This window comes from Chlamydotis macqueenii, chromosome 1 (genome assembly GCF_036417535.1).
Source record: "Chlamydotis macqueenii isolate bChlMac1 chromosome 1, bChlMac1.mat, whole genome shotgun sequence".
Taxonomy (NCBI): Eukaryota; Metazoa; Chordata; class Aves; order Otidiformes; family Otididae; genus Chlamydotis; species Chlamydotis macqueenii.
Window position 1 is genome coordinate 15,850,237 of NC_141556.1, and position 25,672 is coordinate 15,875,908.

General features: G+C 40.8%; 1 protein-coding gene across 1 annotated transcript; it reads left to right on the forward strand.

The window, feature by feature from the left end:
* Positions 1-260: 260 nt before the first annotated feature.
* On the forward strand, positions 261-25,428 carry SLC26A4 (solute carrier family 26 member 4). Its single transcript, XM_086739958.1, has 21 exons — positions 261-415; positions 821-960; positions 3,460-3,565; positions 4,007-4,071; positions 5,118-5,308; positions 5,786-5,950; positions 8,336-8,488; positions 8,599-8,681; positions 9,650-9,797; positions 12,231-12,344; positions 13,136-13,213; positions 13,417-13,512; positions 15,406-15,512; positions 16,845-16,914; positions 18,503-18,595; positions 18,698-18,793; positions 20,259-20,489; positions 21,976-22,030; positions 22,347-22,492; positions 23,633-23,716; positions 25,298-25,428. The coding sequence occupies exons 1-21, from the start codon at positions 261-263 to the stop codon at positions 25,319-25,321; spliced, it is 2,400 nt and encodes a 799-aa protein (XP_086596084.1). The 3' UTR covers positions 25,322-25,428.
* Positions 25,429-25,672: the final 244 nt, after the last annotated feature.

Consider the following 25,672-nt stretch of genomic DNA (forward strand, 5'->3'; position numbering starts at 1 on the left):
CCGGCCGAGGCCGGCCGTATAAATGCCGCTGCGGCGGGGCCGCCTCGCCCTGCCTCAGGCCGGAGAACGGGCGCAGGTAGAGAGCCGTCGGCGCCCGGGACGGCGGCAGGGACCCCGCTCGAGCGGCCGCTTCAGGACGCGGACAGCTCTGCGGGCGGCCCGCGGCGGCGAGGGGCGGCGGGCGGCGCGGGCGGCGGGCCGCCAGGGGGTGCCGGTGCCGGCGGGGGCGCCGCTCGCTGCCCTCCGCCTCAGGCGGGGCCATGGCAGCGGGCGAGCGGGCGGAGGAGCCGCTGGCGGAGCTCAGCCACTACGTGGTGGCGCGGCCCATCTACAGCGAGGCGGGCTTCCAGGAGGAGAACGAGCGGCGGCCGCCGCTGCCGCCCACCCTCCGCGAGCGGGCGCAGGCGGCCTGCAGGTGGGTGGCGGGGGCCGGAGCGGCTGCCCCGGGCGCGGCGGGTGCCGGGGGAGAGCGGTGAGGGCCGGCGGCGGGTTCCCGGGTCGGGACGCGCCGTCTGTAACTCCACCCGTCGAGGGATAAAGCTGCCCAGACAACGCCGATCTGTCCCACAGACCGGTCTTTGCGTCCCTTGGTATGGAAGCGCGTGGACGCAGTCGCCCGTGGGGTGCTCCCTTAGCGAGATGGCACTTTTGGCGCCAGTACCTGCCCCCTCCCTGCCTGCGGGACACAACCCTGCCGATGCCCTCCTCCTGAAACGGGCACGGCCCCGGCTTTCCCTCAGCTCGGGGGCGCCGGGGGTTTCCTAGCTGCAGCCCCGCAGGGTACGCTCATCACTTGTTTTATTTTTTTTTTTTCCCGCAGATGCTCAAGAAAAAGGGCCTTTCAGATTACCAAGTCCTTCCTGCCCATCCTGGAGTGGCTGCCCAACTACCGGGTGAAAGAGTGGCTGGTCAGCGATGTCATCTCGGGGGTCAGCACCGGCCTGGTCGCCACCCTGCAAGGTACAGCCGGGCCCGCCGGGCCTCCCTCCCCCGGGGCGCGTCTGCAGGGGAGCCGGCGGAAGGCAGGGGTGCGCTGCAGGTGGAATTACAAATCTGAGGCTTGTTATTTAATACTAGATATTAGGTATTATTCAGCAATGAATAATTGATGGGTTAAGTGTATTCCTTTTTTTTTTTTTTCTTTCTCTGCTTGGCCAGAAGATTTAAATTTCCTTTGATGTGCTGTCAAGACGTATTTAACCTTTTCCCAAAGCTTTTTACTTAAAGAGGATTCATTTTGATATTTAAAATTTTAATTACGTTGTGATAAATCGGATAGGTCATGTGGTCTTATTTCTCTTTCGTGATTATCTGAGCTGCTCCTGTGCAGCTGCCTAAAAATCTAGTTATTGCCCCAAAATAATGCAACCTTGATATCTACTCTCCTTTAAAATCCAGCCTGTAAGGTTGTTCAGGTATCTGCAGAAAACCACCCTCAAGGAGGTGGTGGTGTATTCACATAAAAAAAAATATATAAACTTGATGGATACTTACAGTACATGGCTTGCAATATTAAGTTTTCCCTGTTTCCTTATTCAATATATTAGGAAAGCATTCAGTAGATGAACAACTAGAAAAGTGGCAGAAATAAGCAGAAATAAAATAAGCTAGTTAAGGAAGAGTTGAAGGGCTGAACCATTCTGCCTGAGGCAGCTGAGGAGGTCCACTTTCAAAGACAAGACTAGCTATAACCCTGGCGCAATCCAGCACATTCATTTCTTTCATCTCAGTAGGGTTATCACACTATTTTCACATTTTTTCAGGACTGGGGGAGGTTAAGCTAGCTGTGTCAACTCCATATTTTCTCTCAATGGAAATTAAGTGCACAAGGGGGCAAAGATTCATATTGGGAACAAAGCAAGCAGTTTACCCATTCCCAGTTAGCCGCAAATATTCCCTACTGTCAGTTCCCTTGGAGCATGCTAGGAAAGCACAGACTGGCAGAAAAAAAAAAGCATTACAAACTTCCATCCCAGGCAGAGGGTGACCTGAGGAATAATAAAATGATTTGTCCACAGCCCCATAGAGAGTCTGTGTTGGAGCTAGATCTTTGCTGAAGGTAGTGCCACAGTTACAGGACTCTCTTGCCTTTTTAAAATAAACTAGGCTAGATGGGCTTTTCATATGACTAATAACAGCTATTAAGCTCTTTCTGCAACCTCCTCATTTATTTTTTTACAGTGGGGCCTGATTTTCTCACAATTAGATTCCACTTTTAAAACTAATTTCTGAAATATAGTTTGGTTTCCCACCTACATATTAAAAAAATAGTGCAAATCTAAATCTAGCAGTAATTTTAAAAATACAATAATTCTGAAAGTCTAAGTCATGCAGTAGAGGGAAAATTGGCCATAATGTTTGCCACAAAAGAGCCTTCTGGGATCTTGAAGTCCCTGAAGCCCCTAACTCCCAGCAATTGTGTGTGTTGTTTGCAGTCATAGAATCATAGAATGGTTTGGGTTGGGAGGGACCTTCAAAGGTCATCTAGTCCAACCCCCCTGCAAGGAGTAGGGACATCTTCAACCAGACCAGGTTGCTCAGAGCCTCATCCAACCTGGCCTTGAATGTTTCCAGGGATGGGGCATCCACCACCTCTCTGGGCAACCTGTTCCAGTGTTCTACTACCTTCATTGTAAAAAATTTCTTCCTAATATCTAAGGTAAATCTACCTCCCTCTATTTTGAAACCATTACCCCTTGTCCTGTTACAACAGGCCCTGCTGAAGAGTTTCTCCCCATCTTTCCTGTAGGCCCCCTTTAGGTATTCGAAGTCCTCCCACCTGTCACAGTAGTATGACCAGGAATTTAATAGTTTTTCAATTGTTTTGAGCTCTGATAGGTTTTTGCAGTATCTTTGAAGGAGAATGCTACATCCTACAGTGGGAGATAACAGGGATATACTGAAGGCAACTTTTTCTTTTCTTTTTTTTTTTCATTGTTTGTTGGATTTGATGCCTTGCACAGGTATACAAAAGAAGATTATGATAAGGATCAAAACTCTCAGATTTGTATGATTTACTTTTGGTTTTTAAGTTCAAAAGCTGACACTGAAAAATAAATGGCCTGATTTTCAGAAGGGCTGAACATACTGAAGCATATTTGTAGGGCAGTAATTCAGAGTCTGTGCTTGAAATTTCTGTCTACAACTAGAACACTTCACATATCCCACTTTTCTCTCAAGGGGCAGACCATTCACTCTTGCCACAGCATTCCCCCACTTAAACTTCACATCTGAGCCTATGTTTTGTGCTACCTATACAAATACAGGAACATCTGTCTCTCAGTACTTACTTATCCCACTACGAGTTTTGGATATACAATCGTTTACAGTCATTGATACTCACATATGTGCCTGCAACTGATTTACAGACAAAACACATTCTAAATTGTATCTGGACTAAAGGAGTAAATCTTTGTTGAGAGATTGTAAATCTGATATTTTCATGATCTGTCATTTCAGGTTTGGCATATGCTTTGCTGGTTGCAGTTCCTGTTGGATACGGGCTCTATTCTGCCTTTTTCCCCATCCTGACATATTTTTTCCTGGGAACATCAAGGCACATCTCAGTTGGTAACTGCATGTGTTCAAGTTACAGTGAATGATCTATTACAAAATGTTAATCCTTACTGTGAACATTCATATTTCATACAAGATAACTACTTTCTGAACCAAATTGGTTGTGCTAAATATTAATATTGGTGGGCCTGGGGGACTTAAGGCTTATTTCTTCTCTGTACAGGCAATTGTGCGTAATAGGAAACTTCAGTTGTATCCATGCATGCTTTTTGCTTGCACTTATGCTGAAGTTTAAAGCTTGTCTTTGGCTACACTCTGTGCAAAAAATGACAAGACCAAGGCCTCAGTAGGCAGTATGAACAGACATTTTGTCTATCAATCAGCTAAAGCTCAAGATGGCTAAAACAGAGCTCTTTCTTAGTCTTCTCTACAAGCCTTCCTTGCTGCATCCTTTTTTGATCACTGTGGACAGTATCATCTTCTTGCCTGTCGTGGAGACCCAGAACCTGTGTGTCCACTCCAGCCTCGCTCTAGGTCCTCACACCAAGGCTATGGGTAAACCTTGTTGATTCTTTAAAATATGTGGTTTATTTCCTGTCAGTTGTCACATTTAAAATTCATGTTACGGCTTAATCACTGATGTTTCTTTTTCTTCATTCTGACAAAATACAGTCTTTCCTTGTTCATATCTACTAAGAATAGATTGTTTTCCCCTCCAAAAGGTTTGCCATGATATTAGACTTTTTCATCAACTTCCTTCTCTGCTGCATCAAATACTTCTGTGTGTTCTCTGCCCTTTGTTAGCCTCTTCCTGCCCTACCTACCAGCTCACATTTGCTATCCAGGTCTGAGCTATCACCTTTACTTATGTTGACATCCTACTTTCTACATTATCAAATGTTCCTTTTTATTCTTTCTCCAATATTCTTATTCATTAAGTGTCCTCTAAGGTATCTGTAAAATTAACTTGTCCTTCTTTAAGACATTTTGTGACATTTTCCTTTTCTGCATAATTTTAGTAAATAACTGCAACAAATGTGATTACTTTTAGATTGTGTGTTGCTGATACAATGATCCCTTACTCTCTCTGTATCTTGCCTAAAGTATAGTTTCAGTCATCTTTAGCCAATGTAATGCCACACTACTGCCAAAAGATGTGGTCCTACCCCTTGGTGCACGTTCCTGCCACCACTGTGGAGTTGGGATTCCTGACCATGCAGCTATGTGGCAGTCTGGATCAGATGAAAACTGTGACCAAAAAAAAAAAAAATTGCTTTCAGCTGGATCTGTTTTGTATGGTTACGGTGCTGATACAAGGGAGATGCTAGAGCATGTTGCACCTTTTGCCCTTGGTACAGCCCTAAATTGGCTTAAGCAAAGCATGAAACTGCACCTGTATGTACAGTGTAAGTTATTTAAGGAACAAATTGTATCTTTTTGTCATGTTAGCAGTGCCTGTGGCTCCTGGCCCCCTAATACTACTAATGTAGCCCAGTTAAACTGTTAAATAGATTTTCTGATTTAGAGTTTGATTGTCTAGTCTGATAAATGCTTCTTTTCGATGTACATTAAACTTCAGTATGTTCTGTTTGTCATTACAGGTCCATTCCCTGTAGTCAGTTTGATGGTGGGATCTGTTGTACTGAGCATGGCCCCTGATGATAATTTTCTCATAGATGGCAGTAATGCTACAGGGACTAATGGTACTGGGACACTGATAGACACTGAATCCAGAGATGCACAGAGAGTGCTGATTGCTAGTACCCTCACATTTCTGGTGGGAATTTTACAGGTAAAATAGTTGGCTTGAAGACACAAGGTTGATACTGCTTTAATTTTAATAGGAAAATAGAAGACATGGAAATACCTACTAGGGCAGTAAGATATTTTCCTGTATTAAAACACAAAAATGAAGTAATCTCGAACTCTGAAGAGCTTTTGGGGGATTATTTTTCTTATCCTGGGCAAAGTCTGTGACAGCGTGACTGGGAGCACAGACAACAGAAGAATAGCCCTGTGATTGCAGACCAAGAGACCTGCATGAAACTAAGTGCTAACAGTGCATATCCTGGAGCATCCTTTCACACATTTCTTCAGGTTTCCTTTATTTTCTTGGATGGCATGATATTAAGCTACACTAGGCTGCAATGGGGGAAGATGGTCCTAAGACTGTATCAACAAAAATAAAAGAACAAAGCTTAAGAAATCACCAGATAAAAGTGTACCTTTTTGTTGTTTAGCAAGCTGTTATTCTTCATGATTTTTCCAGGTCATATTTGGAGTCCTTCAGATTGGTTTCATTGTGAGGTACCTTGCAGATCCACTAGTTGGGGGATTCACAACTGCAGCTGCTTTTCAAGTGCTTGTGTCACAATTGAAAATAGTCCTAAATGTTTCAACTAAAAACTATAATGGTGTCCTTTCCATAATCTACGTAAGTATGCCCTTATAATCTGTTTTGGTTTTATGCCAGAATTTGTATATAATTGTTTATCTTCTGCTTCCATTTCACACAGGAATGGTTCATATATATGGTAGTAAGTATAGGGCATTCATTTAGTTCTCACTCTGATGAAGATCTGCAGCTGTTCGTTTGTAGCTACGGGGCTCCAAGTAGCTGCTTTCAGGATTCCCCAGACAGAAAGTCTCATTGCCATCTTGAAGTCTTTTTCAGGAGAGCAGTTTTTCACAGAAAGTTTAAATGTAATTATCCAGCAAAACAGTTCTTCTGTGAAGAACTTGTGAATACCTAAAGAAGGATGTGGATTCCCACCCTGCGGCCAGGTACCTCCTGTTTAGCTAAGGTGAGGCTAAATGTTGCTGTCACAACTCCATTTGTTGATCTTAGAGCAAATGATCAAATGGAGAAATGTCTTGGCTAGATTATAGAAATACTGAATTCCTAGAGGTCTCATATTACGGAATAGTCTCCTTCCTCAGGAAAATTATTGAGTTTTGTCACTGATTTCAGCATGAAACTATTCAGGCTCATAGCATTTAGATCTTCTGTAGCACTTCACATTAGAATAACAGATTTAGACAAGAGGCTATTCTAGAAAAAAAAATGTATTTACAGATTTTACATACCAGTTCAGGCAACCAGACTAGCAAAAATACATTAGACATCTAGATTAGGTATAATAGGATGAATATAACTACAAACAGCAAGGTAAAATTTAGAAAAAGTCTGGTGGACTATTTGGAAAAAAAATTATTATGTTAAGGGCCTTTTCAGAATTAATTAAAACCCTTTCCCTCAGAACAAGGAACATTAGATGAGACAAAGTGCTATCTAACAGACCTTAGAGCAGACCTGGCAGGGTGATGGACTTGTTAATCTAGTGGGTTTTTCTGTCTCTATTTTTTATGTGTATTGAAGCATGGTACATTTAGTAGAAAGTATTTTTGAAAAGAAATTACATGGTTCTTCCAGCTCCTGCAAGCCTGAGTGGAATGCTGACTTTTTAGGTTAAACCTCAAAGCTTCTGTGTTCTTACAGGTGAGCCAAGTCAATGTGTTTGCAGATGTGTGTGGAGCAAAGAAATTGTGATTTCTGGTCTGCTCAACCAGTGACTTTCTGTGTCAGCTTCAGCAAGTTTTGGACTTGCTTCAGAAGTGGTGTTTAACAAACTGCAACGCTAAGCATCCAACATTAGCAGAATTCACAGCCCAAAGTTAGGAAGTTACTGTTCCCCTGTGAAGTGGGGCAGTGCGAGAGACGGTCAGTGAGGATGGGTGACTGAAGCCATTTCTTGCCCGTTGTACTGCTTAGTGAAGAAAAGCATCTGATTCAGTGTTTCAGGAAGGCTTCTTTAGCTTAGAAAACATAGCTGATTGAGCACTTAGGCGTTGTATTTCAAAACCGATGTCTTTCCAGAACGGTAATAGTGGTACTGCTGCAGCCCTCCCCTTGCCTTTAAACTGACAGCTCAGTATTTAGGGAGCTAACCAGAATGCAAGAAGTCTGTTTCTAATCCCTTTTCTACCAGATTATTCTGTTAAAGCTGTTTCACTATGCATGGAATAATTAAATTTTCTTGGAGACAGGGAGCAACTGAGAATTACACTGATGCTTAGGAGGAGGACAGCAGAGTATTTGTAGCTTTTCTGTAACCAGCCCTTCATGTTTTCCCTGTACACTTGTTTGCAACAACCAATAGGACCAAGCAAGGACATGGCAAGGGTGGAGAAGGGAGCTGCCTATGGCAGAGTCCTCCAGGCTGGGACTGAACTCTGCTGGGAGGGTTAATGTACCGTAAGGTGAGGTTTAGTGACTGCTTTTCTCAAGTGTAGGATTCTCCACGGCCTAGCAGGACCCATGTGTTCATACTCATTCACTGCGCGTCAGCAGTAGAAACGGGAAACATGTAATCCACAGACCATATGTACTGGGCATGTAGTGAACCAGAGTTTTGCCCACAGGTCTGCTGGCTGTCTTTTGAATAGAAAAATCAGTATCTCCCTTGCTGTTCAGACAAAGTGAGGAAGCTATAGGTCTTCCCTTCCTTGCTCCAAGAACAGGTAGAGGTAAAACGCGTAGGGGTTTAGCCCTTAACATTAATGTCCTAAAAACTGGGAAGCAGAAGCCCCCTGTGTGGACAATTCTTGCGGTTATGCTTTCTCAGTTAAATTCACCATTAAATCTGCTCACTGATTCAGTAGCACCTTGACAGTAGGTTATCCTCAGGCTCCTCCAGGCCTGAACAAAGAAGTAACTCAGCCTCCTCCAAAACCTCATGCATCTGGATCTTTTCATGAATATTTTCACACCCTTCAAGTGGACATGGGCATGTTTTATGTTGTCATTTTTATTTTTCAGACTCTTATTGAAACATTTGAAAAAATTGGTACGACCAACATTGCAGATCTTGTTGCTGGACTCCTCACCATTTTTGTCTGCATGGTAGTTAAAGAAATAAATGATCGGTTCAAACACAAGATACCTATACCTATACCAATAGAAGTTATTGTGGTAAGCAAAGGAGCATAACAAAACTGATAACAGATAAAATAAATGGGGCTAGCTACAGGAAGGCAAGAACCCTTTGAAAGTATTAAAATTGTTGTTTTATTTTATTACAGACAATAGTAGCCACTGGCGTTTCATATGCTGCCGACTTGGAAAAAAAATACAATGCAGGCATTGTTAAGAGCATTCCAAGAGGGTGAGTGCCTTTGTTTTCTGGGAAATAGGTATTATTTTAAATGGCTAAAAATGACAGTGGTAAGAGAAAATACATAAAGGAGATGTTGAGACTTGTAACCTGAGTTTAGAACTCAGACCTGGAGTTTTACTGAGTTTCCTGAGTTTTACTTCTGGCTCTGTCAATTATGCCACCTAAATATGTTGCCTAGCTTTCCTTCATCTGTAAAATGGGCTTAGGAGTGCCTACCCAATTCATGAAGTTCCTCTGAGAATTAATTGCTTCATGCTCATGAAGTGAATATATGGCTACGGAAAATGTAACAAAACACAAACAATTAAAGGATTTTTAATAATGCAATTCTACATAGATTTAATTTCTGTAGACCTGAGTTATTCCACTGTGGTTCATATTCAGGCCACTACTGTTATCCCACTCAATCTTGTCACTTCCTTCACAGGAGCAAGGATGTTGAGGATTACACTGGTAGAGACTTGCACTTGAAAGATTCAGAGCACTTCACAGTAGTAACCTTCACATTCCATGTGGTATTCAGGGCTTGATTAATTAAAATTTGTGGAAACACAGTAGGAGATAAAATGTTTTTGAGATCTTCTGAAGTAGTATGTTAACAATAATATGAAGTGTCATTAACATATTTATGTAATTCATCATACTATTCAATACATCCTTTATTCAATGCTTCAAAAAATGTACTTTTTCACTTTGCTATCATAAGGCCAAATCTCAGTCATGCTGAGAACAATGGGAGCTTTGTTGCTGACTAATAGCATCAGGATTTGGGCTATGGTGAGCTAGATAAGCGTGTTCTGTATGTCAATGGGCTGTTTCCACCTTTTTATTAACTTGAAACATTACACTTCATATTATAAGCAACCTGTATGTCTCTGCCTCAAACTCCTTGACAATTCTAGGAAGAACAGAATTTGATCGAAGTTGATAACACTAATATATTTTCTAAATGCTAGATTTTTGCCTCCCGAACCTCCAGATGTCAGCCTGTTTTCCCAGATGATAGCAGCCTCCTTTTCCATTGCTATTGTTGCTTATGCCATTGCTGTATCTGTGGGGAAAGTATATGCAACCAAGTATGACTATGCTGTTGATGGAAACCAGGTATGTATAACCCAAATAGTTTATAAACATAGTGAATGTAAGTTCTGACTCATGTTGACTTATGTAGCCAAATGAAAAAGACGTAATTTACACACATTTTTCAGACTAAAGTTGAAGTCGGACAGGAGAAATTCAGCTGTTGAAAAAAAATAGCTGAAATGGTCATGTAGTACCTGACAAATTTACCATGTAGAGATGAGGCAGATGTGCTCTATCTTCACTATGGACTTTTCATACCAATTAATTCCTTAATTCTGTATTGCTTTAGTGATTGCAGTAGCTCTGAAAAGGTAATTAAAATGGGAAATTTCTGGTGATGTCGAGGTGACATGGCCAGCTTTAGCAACCTGCTTTCCATTTCCACTTGTAAAGCATCTTTCGAGGTGTGTTGCTGGGGGGTGAGAGGAAGGCAATGTCAAGCTAAGATGCTGCTCCAGACAGCTTTATTTGGGCTTAGGCTACATGCAGGATTTGTATCAGTTGAACTTTTCAGTTAAGGCATATTTTTATTCTTACAGAATAAATTATCATACTTCTCAGCATGACACCAGTTACATCAATATAAATACACATGTCACTGTAGAGCTAAGTCCTGCAGCTTCACAAAAGTAAATGCCTACCAGCATATGAACATACTTGAATGACTGTCTGCACCAAATGGCTGAATTTTTTTTAACCATTGGTTTCTGAAGGCACATAGCTACAATTTTACATGAGCTAAGCATTCACAAGCTCTTAGAGGATTCCTGCAGTTGTTCAGTGCTTTTACCAGTGGTTATCTGGCTTGCCCATGGGTGTGGGAGAGAAATGTCAGAAAGCTTCCTTGTCCTGCATTTATGCTAATTTTGAATTTTATCCTTTGAATGCATGAGAAAATACTACAATAAATAGATAAGCTGAGTACTTCGTTTAATGAGTCCTTTATTTTAGTTCTAATGTATTACATAAAGTTTGATTTTGGAAACACTGTTTTGCAGTATGTTACAAAATTATACTTCTGAACATGCTGGTCACTCTACAATACACAAAGTTCATATCTGATAATGTTTTGATTTAAAGTTGCCTAAAATGCATTGATTTTCAGTTTAATATATCTGATTGAATAATACATATTCCTGGAAGTGCTGTTTATGCTGTTCTTCTGTTGAATGTGCTGTTCTGCCAGCACTGATGTGCTTCAAAGATAATAATTAAATATTATAGTAGTAGAATTACTGTCTATAAAAGCAAAGTGCCTTCCTTTCAATGCTATGCTATGAATTTTACACATAGCAAAGGTTAAATGCAGTCATGAATGATGGGCAAATAGTTTACTTGAACTGGAGAAGTTAAAATAACATCATAAAAACAGGTAGTAAAATAATTTCGAAGGATAGGTCAATACTATTATCTGCTAGTGTTTATTTTGTCTTCATAAGTTCATCGATTATTAAGACCTAAGAACACTAGAAACTATACTTCCAACATTTTCTTGCAGAGCACAGCTGTGACACAGGAATAGGCATGAATAATCTAGGTATGTTCTGTTAAAGAGTGCGACTTTAAAATCCTGCTCTTGTAGTTGGAGCTTAATGAAAAGCTTACAGGAAATTTCATTTTGCAGAAAAGAAGGGAAAGAGTAAAAATCAAATCTCAAATTATATTTTTAAAAATTTGCAGTGAGTGAAAAGCTCTTGTGACTGTGTCAGCTTGGTGAAAACAATGTTTCTGTCAATTACATGGGGTTGCAGGCAGCTCCTAAATGCCTCATTTTCCAGCAGAGGAATGGCCCAGATCCCAGGACATAGAACTCCCAGGGTCCTTGTCACTTGAGCAGAACAACCAACATCAGTAGGTGCCAGCATCTGTGACCCTGGGGCAAATCTATGAGAACGCTGCCTGGGACTCAGCGTGAGTTCATTGGGATGTTCAGAGTGGAAAACTTCTGGCTCAACAAACCAGAAGTTTTCAGTGAAACTGTGTTTTATTGCAAAGTTCCTGATTAGTTCTACTAATAATACAAAGCTTTGCATTAACTAAAGGCTTGTCTAAGCTCAGACTGTTGCACTGATTGAAGTTATTTGTTTAGCTGATGATACTCGGGAGTTAAATTAATACAAGTCCCATTTGTTGATGCAATTACACCAGTGTAACTGTTAGAAATGTTAGGTTTGATAACACCGACAGAAATAAGCTTTAAGCATCTTTATACTAAGACAAGTATGTCCATGTTAGGGAGAGTATACAAACTTCATCGTATTGATTTCCAAATGCAGGTAGTTACACTGGGACAAGAGGAATTTGTGAAAAGTTTTAACAGCTATTACTAATTCATACTCTTCTCAAAATTATTGTGCTATCTACTTTATAAACTACCGTAGAAGCTACTGTCATTTTCCATTGCAAAACTGTCTTTGGACATCTGTACTACAGCATCATCTGATTATCTTTCAGGAGTTTATTGCCTTCGGGCTCAGCAACATTTTTTCAGGTGCCTTTTCTTGTTTTGTTGCAACTACTGCTCTTTCACGGACTGCAGTCCAAGAAAGTACTGGTGGAAAGACTCAGGTAATGACCTCTTCTTACTAGTACTGTGCATGGGTAAATTTAATGTTATATAGGGCACAGGTTTCACAATGGGATGAAAATACTCCTAAAATGATCGTGTTGCTGGCACATGGAAAGCCACAGGTATCTCAGCTATCAGCTTGTGCTCTGGTAGTGAATAATTTTTGTAGCTCTGCCAGAAAAGGGCAATCAGGTTTTACATAGCATGAGTTACATTAGGGGTTAGCAATCCCTCAAGCCTAATTCCCCAGAATTTCATTCCCAGTTAAGGGACTGCGTTTGTCATTGTAGGAATTTAAGATGAGGGAGGAAATCCTCTCGCAGCTGCTATGAGGTGTTTAAGCTCCCATGTGCTGGCCTGAGCAGCCCTACCGTATGCCATTCATCATCTGCCCCTGTGTCAGTTTTCTCATGTTGAGTATGATACTCCGTTTTACAGTACTACGGCTTTTCACTTTTTAACAGTGGAGAACTACAGGTTATTCAGCAGCCCTTTTTCCAGCCGGCACACAGACTCTGCTCCTTTCATCTGTCTGTGCAATGGAACCCCTCCAAGAGCTACTGCCTTGTGTGCAGTTGTTTACACTACCCGCTTAATTGAATTCCCTCTGTGTTAGCTGAAGTGTATAATGATCGCCCACATACGCCTAAACACGATGACATTTTGGCAGGTCTCCTTGTTCCTAAAGAAATGTAATGTGCAACTGCTTGTACATTTTCCTTTGTAATCCTAGAAACATAAGATAGAGTCTTAATAAGTTCATTTCCTATAAACACTCTGTTCTTTGCAGGTTGCTGGTATAATCTCAGCCGGGATTGTTTTAATTTCCATTGTTGCCCTGGGGAAATTGCTGGAGCCCTTACAAAAGGTACCATACTTGTCCTCTGTAGCACAGCCACCAGCCCAAATCAAATCCAAATGCTCAAATTTGATGGGCAGGATTAATAGCCTTGTTTAAACTATGGTGACTGATACCAGACAAGGCTCTGGTTTACAGTGTGTAATGTTGAGCACTATCTTAATATGCATCTTCGCTTCTGAATAACAGTTTTTAATAATTTTTCTTCACAGTCTGTGTTGGCAGCTGTAGTCATAGCTAACTTGAAAGGGATGTTCATGCAAGTGTTTGATGTTCCCCGTCTGTGGAGACAGAATAAAGTAGATGCTGTAAGTAACCTATTTTTTTTTCTTTTCTCCCAAATGTTTTTGTCTGGTTTTCTTTTTGCCTTTTAATACCAACCAAGTTTCTCTTAACTACCACATAAACAGAATTTTGTAGAGTTAACATCAGAAAACTTTTGTGTGCATCTTCAAAATGCATGTGCCGTGAGGTCAGTTTTACCTAGTATTCTGCTTATTTTCTTTATTCTCTGTACCCCATAGTAAGGACACAAATCAGGGTATTTCTTCTTTGTAGTGATTACTATAGTTTAGAGCAATCTTGTGTTGAGATAGTTTGAAAATCAGAATAAAGATGGCCTATTGCCACCTTTACCATTCAGCTTTTATCATTTGCGCAGTTTAAATGGGTCAGAAAACCTGACCTTTTCTTACTTCATGTACATATATTTATGTTGTTACCACATTAGCATGCCATTTGCCTGGATAATCTCAGGTAGTCCTCAGAAAATATGTTTTCTTGTTTTAGCAAGACTAATCCAAGCTAGAATGTGGATTCATTGAGTTGCTGGAGCACATCCAGAGAGGGGCAACGAAGCTGGTGAGGAGTCTGGAGCACAAGTCTTATGAGGAGTGGCTGAGGGAACTGGGATTGTTTAGTCTGGAGAAAAGGAGGCTGAGGAGAGACCTCATTGCTCTCTACAACTACCTGAAAGGAGGTTGTAGGGAGGCAGGTGTTGATCTCTTCACCCAAATAACTTGTGATAGGACAAGAAGAAATGGCCTCAAGTTGCGGCAGGGGAAGTTTAGGTTGGGTATTAGGAAACACTTTTTTACTGAAAGGGTCGTCAGGCACTGGAACGGGCTGCCCAAGGAAGTGGTGGAGTCACCATCCCTGGAGGTGTTCAAAGAACGTGTAGACGTGGCACTTCAGGATATGGTTTAATAGGCATGGTGGTGGTGGGTTGATGGTTGGACTTAATGATCTTCGAGGTGTCTTGCAACCTTAAGATTCTATGATTCTGTGATTCATTTAGCATGCTAAGGGATATATGAACAGGGTTTTCTTACGAGGCACTATTACCATATCTCAGGGTACCTGCTCCCATCTCCCACTGTGTTTTCTGTGGAAGAGACCTTCACTGTGGCTGTTAGGACAGGAAAAGACTGCATGGGAGGTGTTTTCTCCATGCAATCCTTACTATGCACAGGTTTTACAGTGTCATTGAGCAGTACCTGTCTTGGGTAGATTGGAAATTTTTCAGTCAGTCATTTACTAGTCCTCTTTATAGGTTAAAGATCCTACTGACTTCAGGGAGAAGTGCGGGCACTCAGCTTTTTGTATGATTGGGTCCACTGGTTTTTCTGCCTGGGCAGTGATCTAAGGAGGAACTGAGAAGCCCACTTCAACTGTTCTGCTTGAATATTCAGTGGAGAATTTAGAGAGTTCCATCAACCTGTTAATATGAAAAACCTCTCTTTGGAGCAGTTCTGATTCTTAGATATCACTGAGGAGTCCCATTCCCTTTCTATATGTCTGCAGGTGGGGCATCTTAGCAGCATTTTACATCTTGAGAAAATAAATTATTTCCAATTTCTAAAGAAAGATAAACAAAAACTACCACCATCAGAAAGAAGAAAATGCACTGGTTAACTGCATTCCTTTTAATTTCACCAAAGTGAAAAATGCTGTTACGTTAAAAAAACTTATTTCCCAAGAAAGCTAACTATGCCTAATAAGATAGTGGTGGATAGAAACATCTTGGAAGAAGAGGAAGACTTCTGTATGGAAGTCAGTATGACTGAATTGCCAGTCTCCTATGATCATCTCCAAAGTTAAATTCTTCTGCTACTCATATTGCCTGGTCTAGTGATTCTTTAGCATGACCAGGAGTTATATGTTATAATTCAGAGACTTTACATTTGTTATTTCCTCTCCAGATGATCTGGGTTTTTACATGTGTAGCATCCATCATTCTGGGACTTGATCTGGGATTACTTGCTGGCCTTTTGTTTGGATTGCTGACAGTTGTGCTGAGAGTTCAGTTGTAAGTAACACAGGATCAGAAATAATTGTTCGTGTTATACCATGAAATAGAAAGACAATATGCTGAAAAGCAAGATGTTTGTAGCCAAAAATCTGCTTGGGTTTACAAAAATTTTGAAATGGAAAAGTTTTATTATTTAGAACAAAACAGTGTTTGTGTGCTATCATTTAATTACACTGATAAAAGAGAAGCTGCATTATTTTATCAGTATTTATTCTATATCATGTTGGGTACTCTGGTAATTCTTAGCCATATGTTATTTATGCATTCACATAGCTGAGTTCTGGAAAGGGATAAGAACATTCCAGATCAAATATAAAAAGATGTATGAATGGCTTCTGTAATTAATTGATCAATGTAGTAACTCTTAGCATGTAATACTACTACAGGATGCTGCACATGCCAATAACATTTTCACTTACTGCTTATACAAGCCTGAGTGTATGTCTGTGAAAGAAGAGGAAGAGAAAGCATGATGATAAGACAAATTTTTGTGCTTGTGGCTGATTTGTTGCTGCTCAGATAACATATGGTAATGGAATGGCAAGCAAAGATGGCTTTGCAAATCTTATCTGGCCATCCTGTTACTTTTCATTGGTCTTTTCTCTGAAAATACAACATAAGTCCTTTCCTTCAGCCTGGAGTGCAGAGAATATGATTACTAGCAATACCAAAGGATAGTTGCACTGTCAGCAAACACATAAAAATAAAGCCTTGCAAAAGTTGTTACAGAATAGTAGATTATGAAAATGGAATTTGAAGATCCTCAAAAAACATTCCCAAATTAAACTCAGATTTGTGAAATTAAAATATAAAAGGCAAGTGAGGCTTTACAAACTTCAAAACAATTTGCTTCAACTATATCTGGAGATTGCAAAATATTTTGGTTTTTTTATTGACTGAAATAAAAATTAAAGGAGTTGGACAAAAAGTTTTAAGTAATCTGAAAGGAATGTAATGCATTGTTTCAGTGGATTTGAAACAAAAATTGATCAATTTATTTTCAGAGTCTTTTTTTTTTTTATTCAAACCAAACTAATCTGCTTTTAAAACATTTTTTTCTGGTTGGGAAACAAATGGAACGAGTTATTCATTCAGCTCTATGTAAAAATGGTGCAACAAGTATGCTGAGACTAAAGTATCTTGTCCAGAAAAAGACCCTTGCACAGTGACACAAAACAAAGAGAACACTTTTCCAGTGAGGCTGTTAGTTTGGCAGAAGAGAGCAGACTACAGGAGTCTATGACAGTTTGTATGCAGCAATCCCTTAAATTCAGTGAATGCCTAAGTATGATGTTTACCTCCACTGTCTTTTCTTTTTGTTTCTGTTAGTCCTTCATGGGGTGGCTTTGGAAACATTCCTGGCACAGACATCTACAAGAAGGTCAAGGACTACAAAAATGTAAGTCATTGCTGAGTAGTTTCCCTTCAGTCTACCAGCCAGTGTAAGACAAAGTTGTGCCTTACATATTGCAGACAAATTTGAGACAGCCAGCGTGGCTTCACCAAGGGCAAGTCTTGCTTGACCAAACTAGTGGCCTTCTATGATGGATTGACTACATCTGTGGACAAGGGAAGAGCTACAGATATCATTCAAGGGACTTCTGTAACGCCTTTCACAAGAATCCCACAACATCCTTCTCTCTAAATTGGAGAGATATGGATTTGATGGATGGACTGTTTGGTGAATGAGGAATTGGTTGGATGGTCGCATCCAGAAGGTAGTGGTCAACAGCTCAATGTTCAGATGGAGATCAGTGACAAGTGATGTCCCTTAGAGGTCCGTATTGGCACCAGTACTGTTTAATATCTTCATCAGTCTCACAGACAGCAGCATCAAGTGCACCCTCAGCCAGTTTGCCAATGACACCAAGCCGAGTGGTGCGGTTGACATACTTGAGGGAAGGGATGGCAACCAGAGGGACCTTAACAGGCTTCAGGAGTGGGCCCATGTGAACCTCATGAGGTTAAACAAGGCTGAGTGCAAGGTCCTGCACATGGATCAGGGCAACCCTCAATATCAACACAGGCTGGGGGATGAAGAAGTTGAGAGCAGCCCTGCCAAGAAGGACTTGGGGGTACTGGTGGATGAAAAGCGGGACATGACCCAGCAATGTGTGCCTGCAGCCCAGAAAGCCAACTTCATCCTGGGCTGCATCAAAAGAAGCCTAGTCAGCAGGTCAAGAGAAGTGATTCTGCCCCTCTGCTCTGCTCTGATGAGACCCCACCTGGAGTACTACATCCAGCTCTGGAGCACCCAACATAAGAAGGACGTGGACTTGTTGGAGCAAGTCCAGAGGAGGGCCACAAAAATGATCAGAGGGCTGGAGCACCTCTCATATGAGAACAGGCTGAGAGAGTTGGGGCTGTTCAGCCTGGAGAAGAGGAGGCTCTGGGGAGACCTTATAGTGGCCTTCCAGTACCTAAAGGGGGCTTATAATAAAGATAGGGACAGACTTTTTAGTAAGGCCTGTTGTGATAGGACAAGGGGTAATGGTTTTAAAATAGGAGGTAGATACAGACTAGATATAAGGATGGAATTTTTTACAATGAGGGTGGTAGAACACTGGCACAGGTTGCCCAGAGAGGTGGCGGATGCCCCATCCCTGGAAACATTCAAGGCCAGGTTGGACGGGACTCTGAGCAACCTGATCTGGTTGAAGATGTCCCTGCTCCTTGCATGGGGGTTGGACTAGATGGCCTTTAAAAATCCCTTCAAACTCAAACAATTTTATGATTCTGTAACTTGAATTTAGAAGTGGAGTGCTCAAAGATAACACGTTTCAGCATTAAATTCTTCATCTTGATCCAGATGGTTGGTCCATATTGCATGCTGGGCCTGTAAGCTTCTAAAACCTCAATTATCAGCAAAGATACACCATTTTTTTTTTGTGAATTAGACATGTAGTTGAACTGTTGAAACAGTTAAACTGCTTCTTATTAGCCAAAATATAGTTGTTGCTGCTTAACCTTATTTTCTTTGGCAACAGGTTATAGAACCAGAAGGTGTGAAGATTCTCAAGTTTTCAAGTCCAATTTTTTATGCTAACATTGATGGACTGAAAAGCAGCCTCAAATCCACAGTAAGTGATATGTGATGGTTTTAGACGCTTCTTAACTGTCTTTGAGATTCCCTCAGAATTGTATCTTGGTAAAATTAAATAATTTTGATCCTTTTTCCATAGGTGGGATTTGATGCAGTCAAGGTATATAATAAGAGACTCAAAGCACTGAGGAAGATACAAAAGCTAATCAAGAAGGGGAAATTAAAAGCTACTAAGGTAAACTCATTTTTTTTCTTTTTATTCTTTCTCAAAGGATTACTGTTAGAGCTTATTACTTTAGCCTCAATTATGAGTTTCTCTGAACTCCTCTTCAAAGTAAAGATGGAAAAGTGTGACTTATTACTGTAGTAGGAAGTCTGGGACCTGCAGGAGCCTTAGAAAAGCAGTACACCTATTGCCAAAGACCTCACAGATTCAGGCAGCTGTGACAGTCATAGTATTAATACAAGTGGAAGCAGGAGATTCCCTGATCTTGCCTCTACCCCTCACCACCTCAGGTTGTCTCTGTGTAGTTGTCGTAGTTCAGCCCTGATCAGGACCAGACTACACAGTCTCTCGCTCACTCCCCTCACCCTTGAGTGGGACAGAAGGGAGAACTGGTAAACAAAAGGCAGCAAAAAAAAAGGTTGATATGAAACAAGAAATAAATTTAAGAGAGATAACAGAAAAAAACCAAAACAGTGATGGAAAACAGATACAGTACAATGGCTTACAACAAACATCAACACCTAGTTTCTTCCCACATAGCAGAAAGCTCCCCTCAGCCCCCTCCTCACTTACATACTGAGCATGATGTCAGATGGGGTGGAATATCCCTTTGGCTAATTTGGGTAAACTTACCCCAGCTGTTAGCTAATTAGTAACCTCTCCCAGCTGGGTGCCCCAGCCATAGGGGCCACCAGCTCCAATTCTCTTCCCAGCTCAGGTGAATATTAACTCTATCCTAGCCAGAACCAAGACAGCAGTAAAAGTGCTGGCTTTTTCATGTGTACATCCTCCTACTATCCAGCTTCCTATGCCTGTGTGAGCTGTATCAGTTGGCTAAGAGACATAGCCTTCCACATCCTCATTAGAGAAAGCAGCATATGTTCCATAAAAGAAGACAAGTCAACTCACCCAGTCTTCAGAGGAAGCAGATGATAGTGGAGGCATCCCTGGCCACTGTGGGGTCACAGGTCTCACTATCCAGCAGCTGTTCCAGTCCAGATTCCCCACTTAGGACTTGTAACTGCTTAATTTTATAGACAATGCTCTGTGTGCTGTTATTCTTCCCTGTTCTGTGATGGGGTCATCAACAACACCTGGTTGGCCCGGTGCCTGAGACCTTCAAGGCAGGCAAGGAAGGCAGTGATCAGCCTGATGCCCAGGAATCTTGAGGCCAGTAGGGCAAGGAAGAAGAAATCTGCTTGGTTTGTCTACTTCATTGACCTTTAAGGCCTGGGAATGAGGGGAAAGGGAACAAATACATGACCTGCTCAATCACAGAGAATGGCTGCTTGCCTTATAAAATGTCATTAGTTATGCTAACCACATTACCAGGGGGTGGCAGCAGGGGGTACTGGTCACAAGTATTCATTTTGTTCATTACTGAAACAGGAGGTATCACAGGCAAGTATTTCTTGTAACTCCAAAACTTTCTCCATGATTAAATAATATATTCCATATATTATCTGCACATTAGAATGGCATCATCAGTGAGCCTGGTATTAATAATGAAGCTTTTGAGATTGATGAGGAACCTGAAGACAACGAAGATCTTCAAGTTCCCACCAAAGAAGTAGAGATCCAGGTGGACTGGAATTCAGAACTCCCAGTAAAAGTAAACATCCCCAAAGTGCCCATCCACAGTCTCATTCTTGATTTTGGAGCAGTAACCTTCTTGGATATTGTAGCTGTGAGATCAATAAAAACGGTAAGTGCATTTTTATCTGGTGTTCCATGAAAGTGAAATGAGTCAGTCAGCAACATGTAAATCAAGAGCTGTTAGCTGAAGTTATTTTCTGAGTTTTTAAAAGTCTGTTGTTGAAAAATACCTTCAAAACTTACACAGCAAGAGGTAGAATATTGGTGCGTGCGTATTTTAGGTGGAAAAAAAATTAAAAATGCATTAAAAGAACAATATGAAGGTTGCATAGTCAAGTACTCTAAAATTAGAACCGCAAATGTCCCCTTCTATGTATATGTTACGAAATATTTTAGTTATATGTTTTCTTTCCACATGCCTCCTGCTTTAATCTGGGCACAGGATGATGCTTACTCAACACAGAGGTAGTAAAAATTTCATCTTACCATCGCTTTTCAGTCTTTAGCCACAAGATTTATTTAGTCATTCCATATGATTTAAATTATAAAGGAAGGAAGAATGATTCATTTCTTTATAGGGTTTTCTGTGGCTAATATCAGAGCACTTCATCAACATTCATTAATTAATCTTCAAACATCACAGTATATAATAAGGAGATAACATTCCCAGTTTAGGGAGAGGAAAATGAGATGAAGAGATTAAGACCAAGTATTTCCATTCTTTTTTGGTGACCCATTACAAGTATGTAGGACCAGATTGTTCAGTCTTCAGTCTTTTACGATACTTTCTATGTTCAGACTGCTGCTTTCGCTAACTTTGTTTTGCAGTTGGGACTGCTTAGCCTATCTATAAACCAGATCTCAGATTACCAAGATTCTAGTTCATCAGTGCACAGGAGGAAATGGAATTAGCAATCACCTCTGAAAATACTATTCTAAGAGACTTGCCTGCCGCCAGAGAGCCAGGGGTAGAATCCAGTATCCCACCTTTCAACTAGCTGAAATACAACAATGCTCTGTGCCTTGCTTCAGCCTTCTGCCTAGTTTAGATTCAGTTCCGGCTTCTGAGATAAGAGATATGGGGTACAAAGACATGACTCTTTCCATATGCAGCTTTTTCATCCAAGAACGGGTCCATCTGGTGCAAAGCATGAAGGAAAAATTTGTGTAAAAAAATTTGCATGTGCCAATGAAAGATTGTATCGTATCACACATATATGGGGGGAAATAAAGCTTGCTCAGGCCCATGTGGTTCTCACCCGAAGAGACATGATTATTCATATTGTGAGAACAGAATGAGAACCTTACTAGGCAGCAGTGTATGTATGTGTAAAATTGATAGTTGCACTTGCATAGTTGAAGACAAGCCACTTCAGCAACCAGGTACTTAACTAGTAGTAGATCTTTATAGCAAAGTATAGCAGTTCCTTATTTACGATGAATAAATAGAACACAATTTGGAATGAAGACACTCAGAAACAAAGAGTGTGTGTGCTTATACATTACATATATAGACATATATACATATATGTGTATTTTCTCCTTACAGACTTTATTTATTTATGTCCTTGTTGCAAACTTTTATTTTTTTTTAGATAATTAGAGAGTTTGAGAGAATTGATGTGAGAGTATACTTTGCTTCATATCAAGGTAAACATCCAAGTATTTCTACTACCACTCATGCAAAGAATAAAATGAAGATGAGAAGGGATCTCTAGATGTGTCTGTGGAAGCATTTGTGCTAAGAAAAATGTGACTTATCACACTGATAAACATGGTGGGCTGCGGTGGGACTCAAAGAATGGTGGGGTTTAAAGGAAATACGGAAAGTAAAAGTCTAGACAAAGCTATGATTGATTAATTTGGCTGTGTATTTGATTTCTGATAGTTGCAACCACATATTTTGACATTTGTTCCTTAAATTACTTCAGTTTGTATTAATCTGTTACAACTGTCTTTTATTCAGACAACCTTATATCTCAACTGGAACGGAGTGCCTTCTTTGATGATATTGTCAGAAAAGACATATTCTTCTTGACTGTCCATGATGCTGTGCTCTACATAAGGAATCAGATGACATACAGTGACAACCAGGATCCCATATTTGAGAAGGTAAGGATATCCAGTAGTATATTTCCCTTCCTTCTATCATCTAGCATTTATTCTTGCAATTTCCATTACAGCATGGCAGGGTCGAAAACTAGATACAGAGCTGTAGTACAAAAAAAAAGTGAGAGTCTAGTAAATTGGACAGCTTCTGTAGTACATGAATATTTTGTTAGATCAAAGGAAGGGTCTGTCGACCCCAGGATCTTGTTAGTGAAAAGAACATGAGAAACAGGACATATGGAGAACACTTCATCCTAAGACACACTTTCTAGTTTCTGACGACTGGCAGCTTAAGAACTTCCTCATCTGGAGGTTGCAGTTGGACCATTTATGTTTTCTTTGATATGTCTGTCGTACTGCTTTTGGAACCCCTTTACATGCTGTAGCTTGACACTATCCTGTGGAGATGGGTTCTGTTAAATGCTATATGATAAATATTTCCTGTTTCTTTTAAGCCTGTTGGATTTCTGGATTGTTAGCTGCAATGAATAATCACTCCCTGCTCCCTTTCCCAGCACCATTAATAATTCAATATACCTCTGGTCAAAGCTGAAGAGTCTCATTCTACTTGGTGTGAGCGTGTATGGAAGCTGCGCCATGCTAAGTCTTCATTCCTACTGCCCTTCTCTGTGCATTTCCTAGTTGTATTCCGTGTTTTTTGAGATAACCAGAACACTCTGTAGCGTTTAAAGATGTGGGCCCACATTAGGAAAATGGCCTTATAATGTTCTCCTGTCTTTTCACCACAATTCCTTCTGTAGCAATCACTATTACAGTATAATGAATAAATAGTAATTAAAATTAACTAGGATGGGACCCTTATTTTTTTATAATTTTTGCATACTACTGTCTTATAGTAGAGGTTAACATTTTTACAAAGCTATACAGCAGTTTAGAGGTAGGTTCTGCTTTTATTATTTTTACAAAGACATAACTAGTCATATGAGGAGAGGAAGGACCAAAAGCTTTTCAGCATTGAAGTTCCTCTCAGCTGAACTAAATCAACAGCTTTGTCAAGGAACAGTAAACAACAGACTCTTGTAAATTGTGGAAGTTATCTTAAGGTACTTCAGAGTAATAAATCAATGTCAATGATATAGACAATGCGTAACTCATCACGTTTTTTATTTTCTTTCTGCCAAGATTTCGCTCATGCAGGAGTCTAAAGAACCCATAGAATTCACAGAAACAAGCCAGCCTGATGATGAACTTGATGTTCAGGAAGAGGTATGCACTTTAGAACTGAATGTGTCTGTTACTTATAGAACACTGCTGGCTTTATTCCTTTGCACTGAGTCACCCTGTGAGAATATGGCAGATGAACTGAGCCCTCAACAGTTTCATTCTCCATAGATAAATCCCCTCCCTGGGTATGTGAATGTCAGTGCTTAGTGGAGGAAGTCAAGTTTTTCTTGAGATATAGTAGATTATATGTGCATAAGCATCTCCTGATCTCTGTCACTTTAGGACTACTTTTGCCTTACACAGGCTTATAAATAGATCTAAACACGAGTTAGGTGCCTGAAAGAAGACTTGGTGAGGCTTGAGGCACCTAAGTCCAAAATTACGGTCAGCCTACCCACTTCATTCCTCCTGTTAACACAGCAGACACCTTCTTGCACAATCTGAACACTTGACAGGAAGCTGCAGCAAAGCAGTGTACTGAACATAATTAACATGCAACAACACAAGTACATTAAAGCAATCCCGTGGTATTTTGTATTTACAGAATACTGACAGAAAAGAAAGTAGCACTTACTGGTAAAATAACAGTGCAGCACACAGACCACTCATTCAGAAAATAGGAGATTGGGCTAAATGCCCTCTTATAGCCTGAGATGGATTAAACTAGTGATGCGTCAATACCTTGGAAGCATTACAACATTCCATGTAGGTAAAGGCGTGATTATTATGTGTCCTTCCTATTATGCTACTGTGGTACTTGTCAGAACTCCATTCTTAATTCCCTGTCTAAAATGGGGTAGTGCCACGTGCTTGGCCTCCCTGCTCCAGCAGCAGGAATGGAAAGGGGCTGACAGCATGCTGTGACCCTTCTCTCTGTCGTGCTGTAGCAAAATGCTGCAACGAGGTTGCGGTGCATGTGGGATGTAGAGGTCCCTGGAGGGAAGTAGGTAAGAGGAGGCTGTAGCTGGGTAGAGGTTCTCAGCATCACCCTGCATTGTCATTTCTACCATAGCATGAAGTCCTGTAGCAAAAGGTAAGGTCAGCTTGGAAGGCAGATTGGTAAGAGGAGAAATCAAGACCCTAAGCAAAAGCCTCTCAAGTTTCAAATATTATTCTTTATCATTACTATGGGGAGAAGCACTTTCCACTCCTCTCTACATCACAGTGCAGAAAGGAATGAAGGATTTAAAAAGCTAGAAAGACACTATGATTCTGTAACAGAAGCATTTGGGAATAGCAGGCCAAAAAGACTTAAAGTCTCATTTCTATGCACAGGATTGCTTACGTATTTATATTATTGTAATTAAATAAGGAAAGAAGCCAGACACAAAACTACCAATCCAAGGTCAAGAGGTTTCTGTGCTCCACCTTTATAGCCACATTTTGAAGGTGAGAGCTAGTAACCTTCAGACCTGCAGCTTCCTGACTGAATTGCCCGACACAGACACAAGTCAGAGGGCAGCTGCCTCAGAACAGTTACTTTCTCTGTATTTTCACTGAGGCCAGGTTGAACTTTGAAGTTTTTAGTTAACACATACACAAATTTTTTATTTTTGCAAGTGGTGTGTACTCAGAACTAACCATGGCCTGTTTCTCTCCACCTTCTGAAAACCATTTCACTAGGCTATGCGCAGACTTGCTTCATGAGGACGGACTGCTGGTACTGTCTTACTTGTGAACTCACAGCAATATTTATGCACCGGTACTATGTAAGCATTTTCTGCAACGAAACCAACCTTTGCACTTGAAGAAAAACCCTGATTGTTTGTCTGAATGATATAGAAATCTCCAAATTTTAGCTAATGTTATCCCGGAAATATTCTGGACCTTGATTCAGCAAGCACTTTCTGAGAATATATATTGATAAAGAAAATCAGAAGCCTGTCACAAAAGAGGTACTCAGTTTTGGGACCAGTGCGGCAGAGCTGCATTACACTGTTTGATCAGTACAGGATGCAAAGCTGCTTTGTGGTCTGCCCAGGAGACTTGAAGAGACCG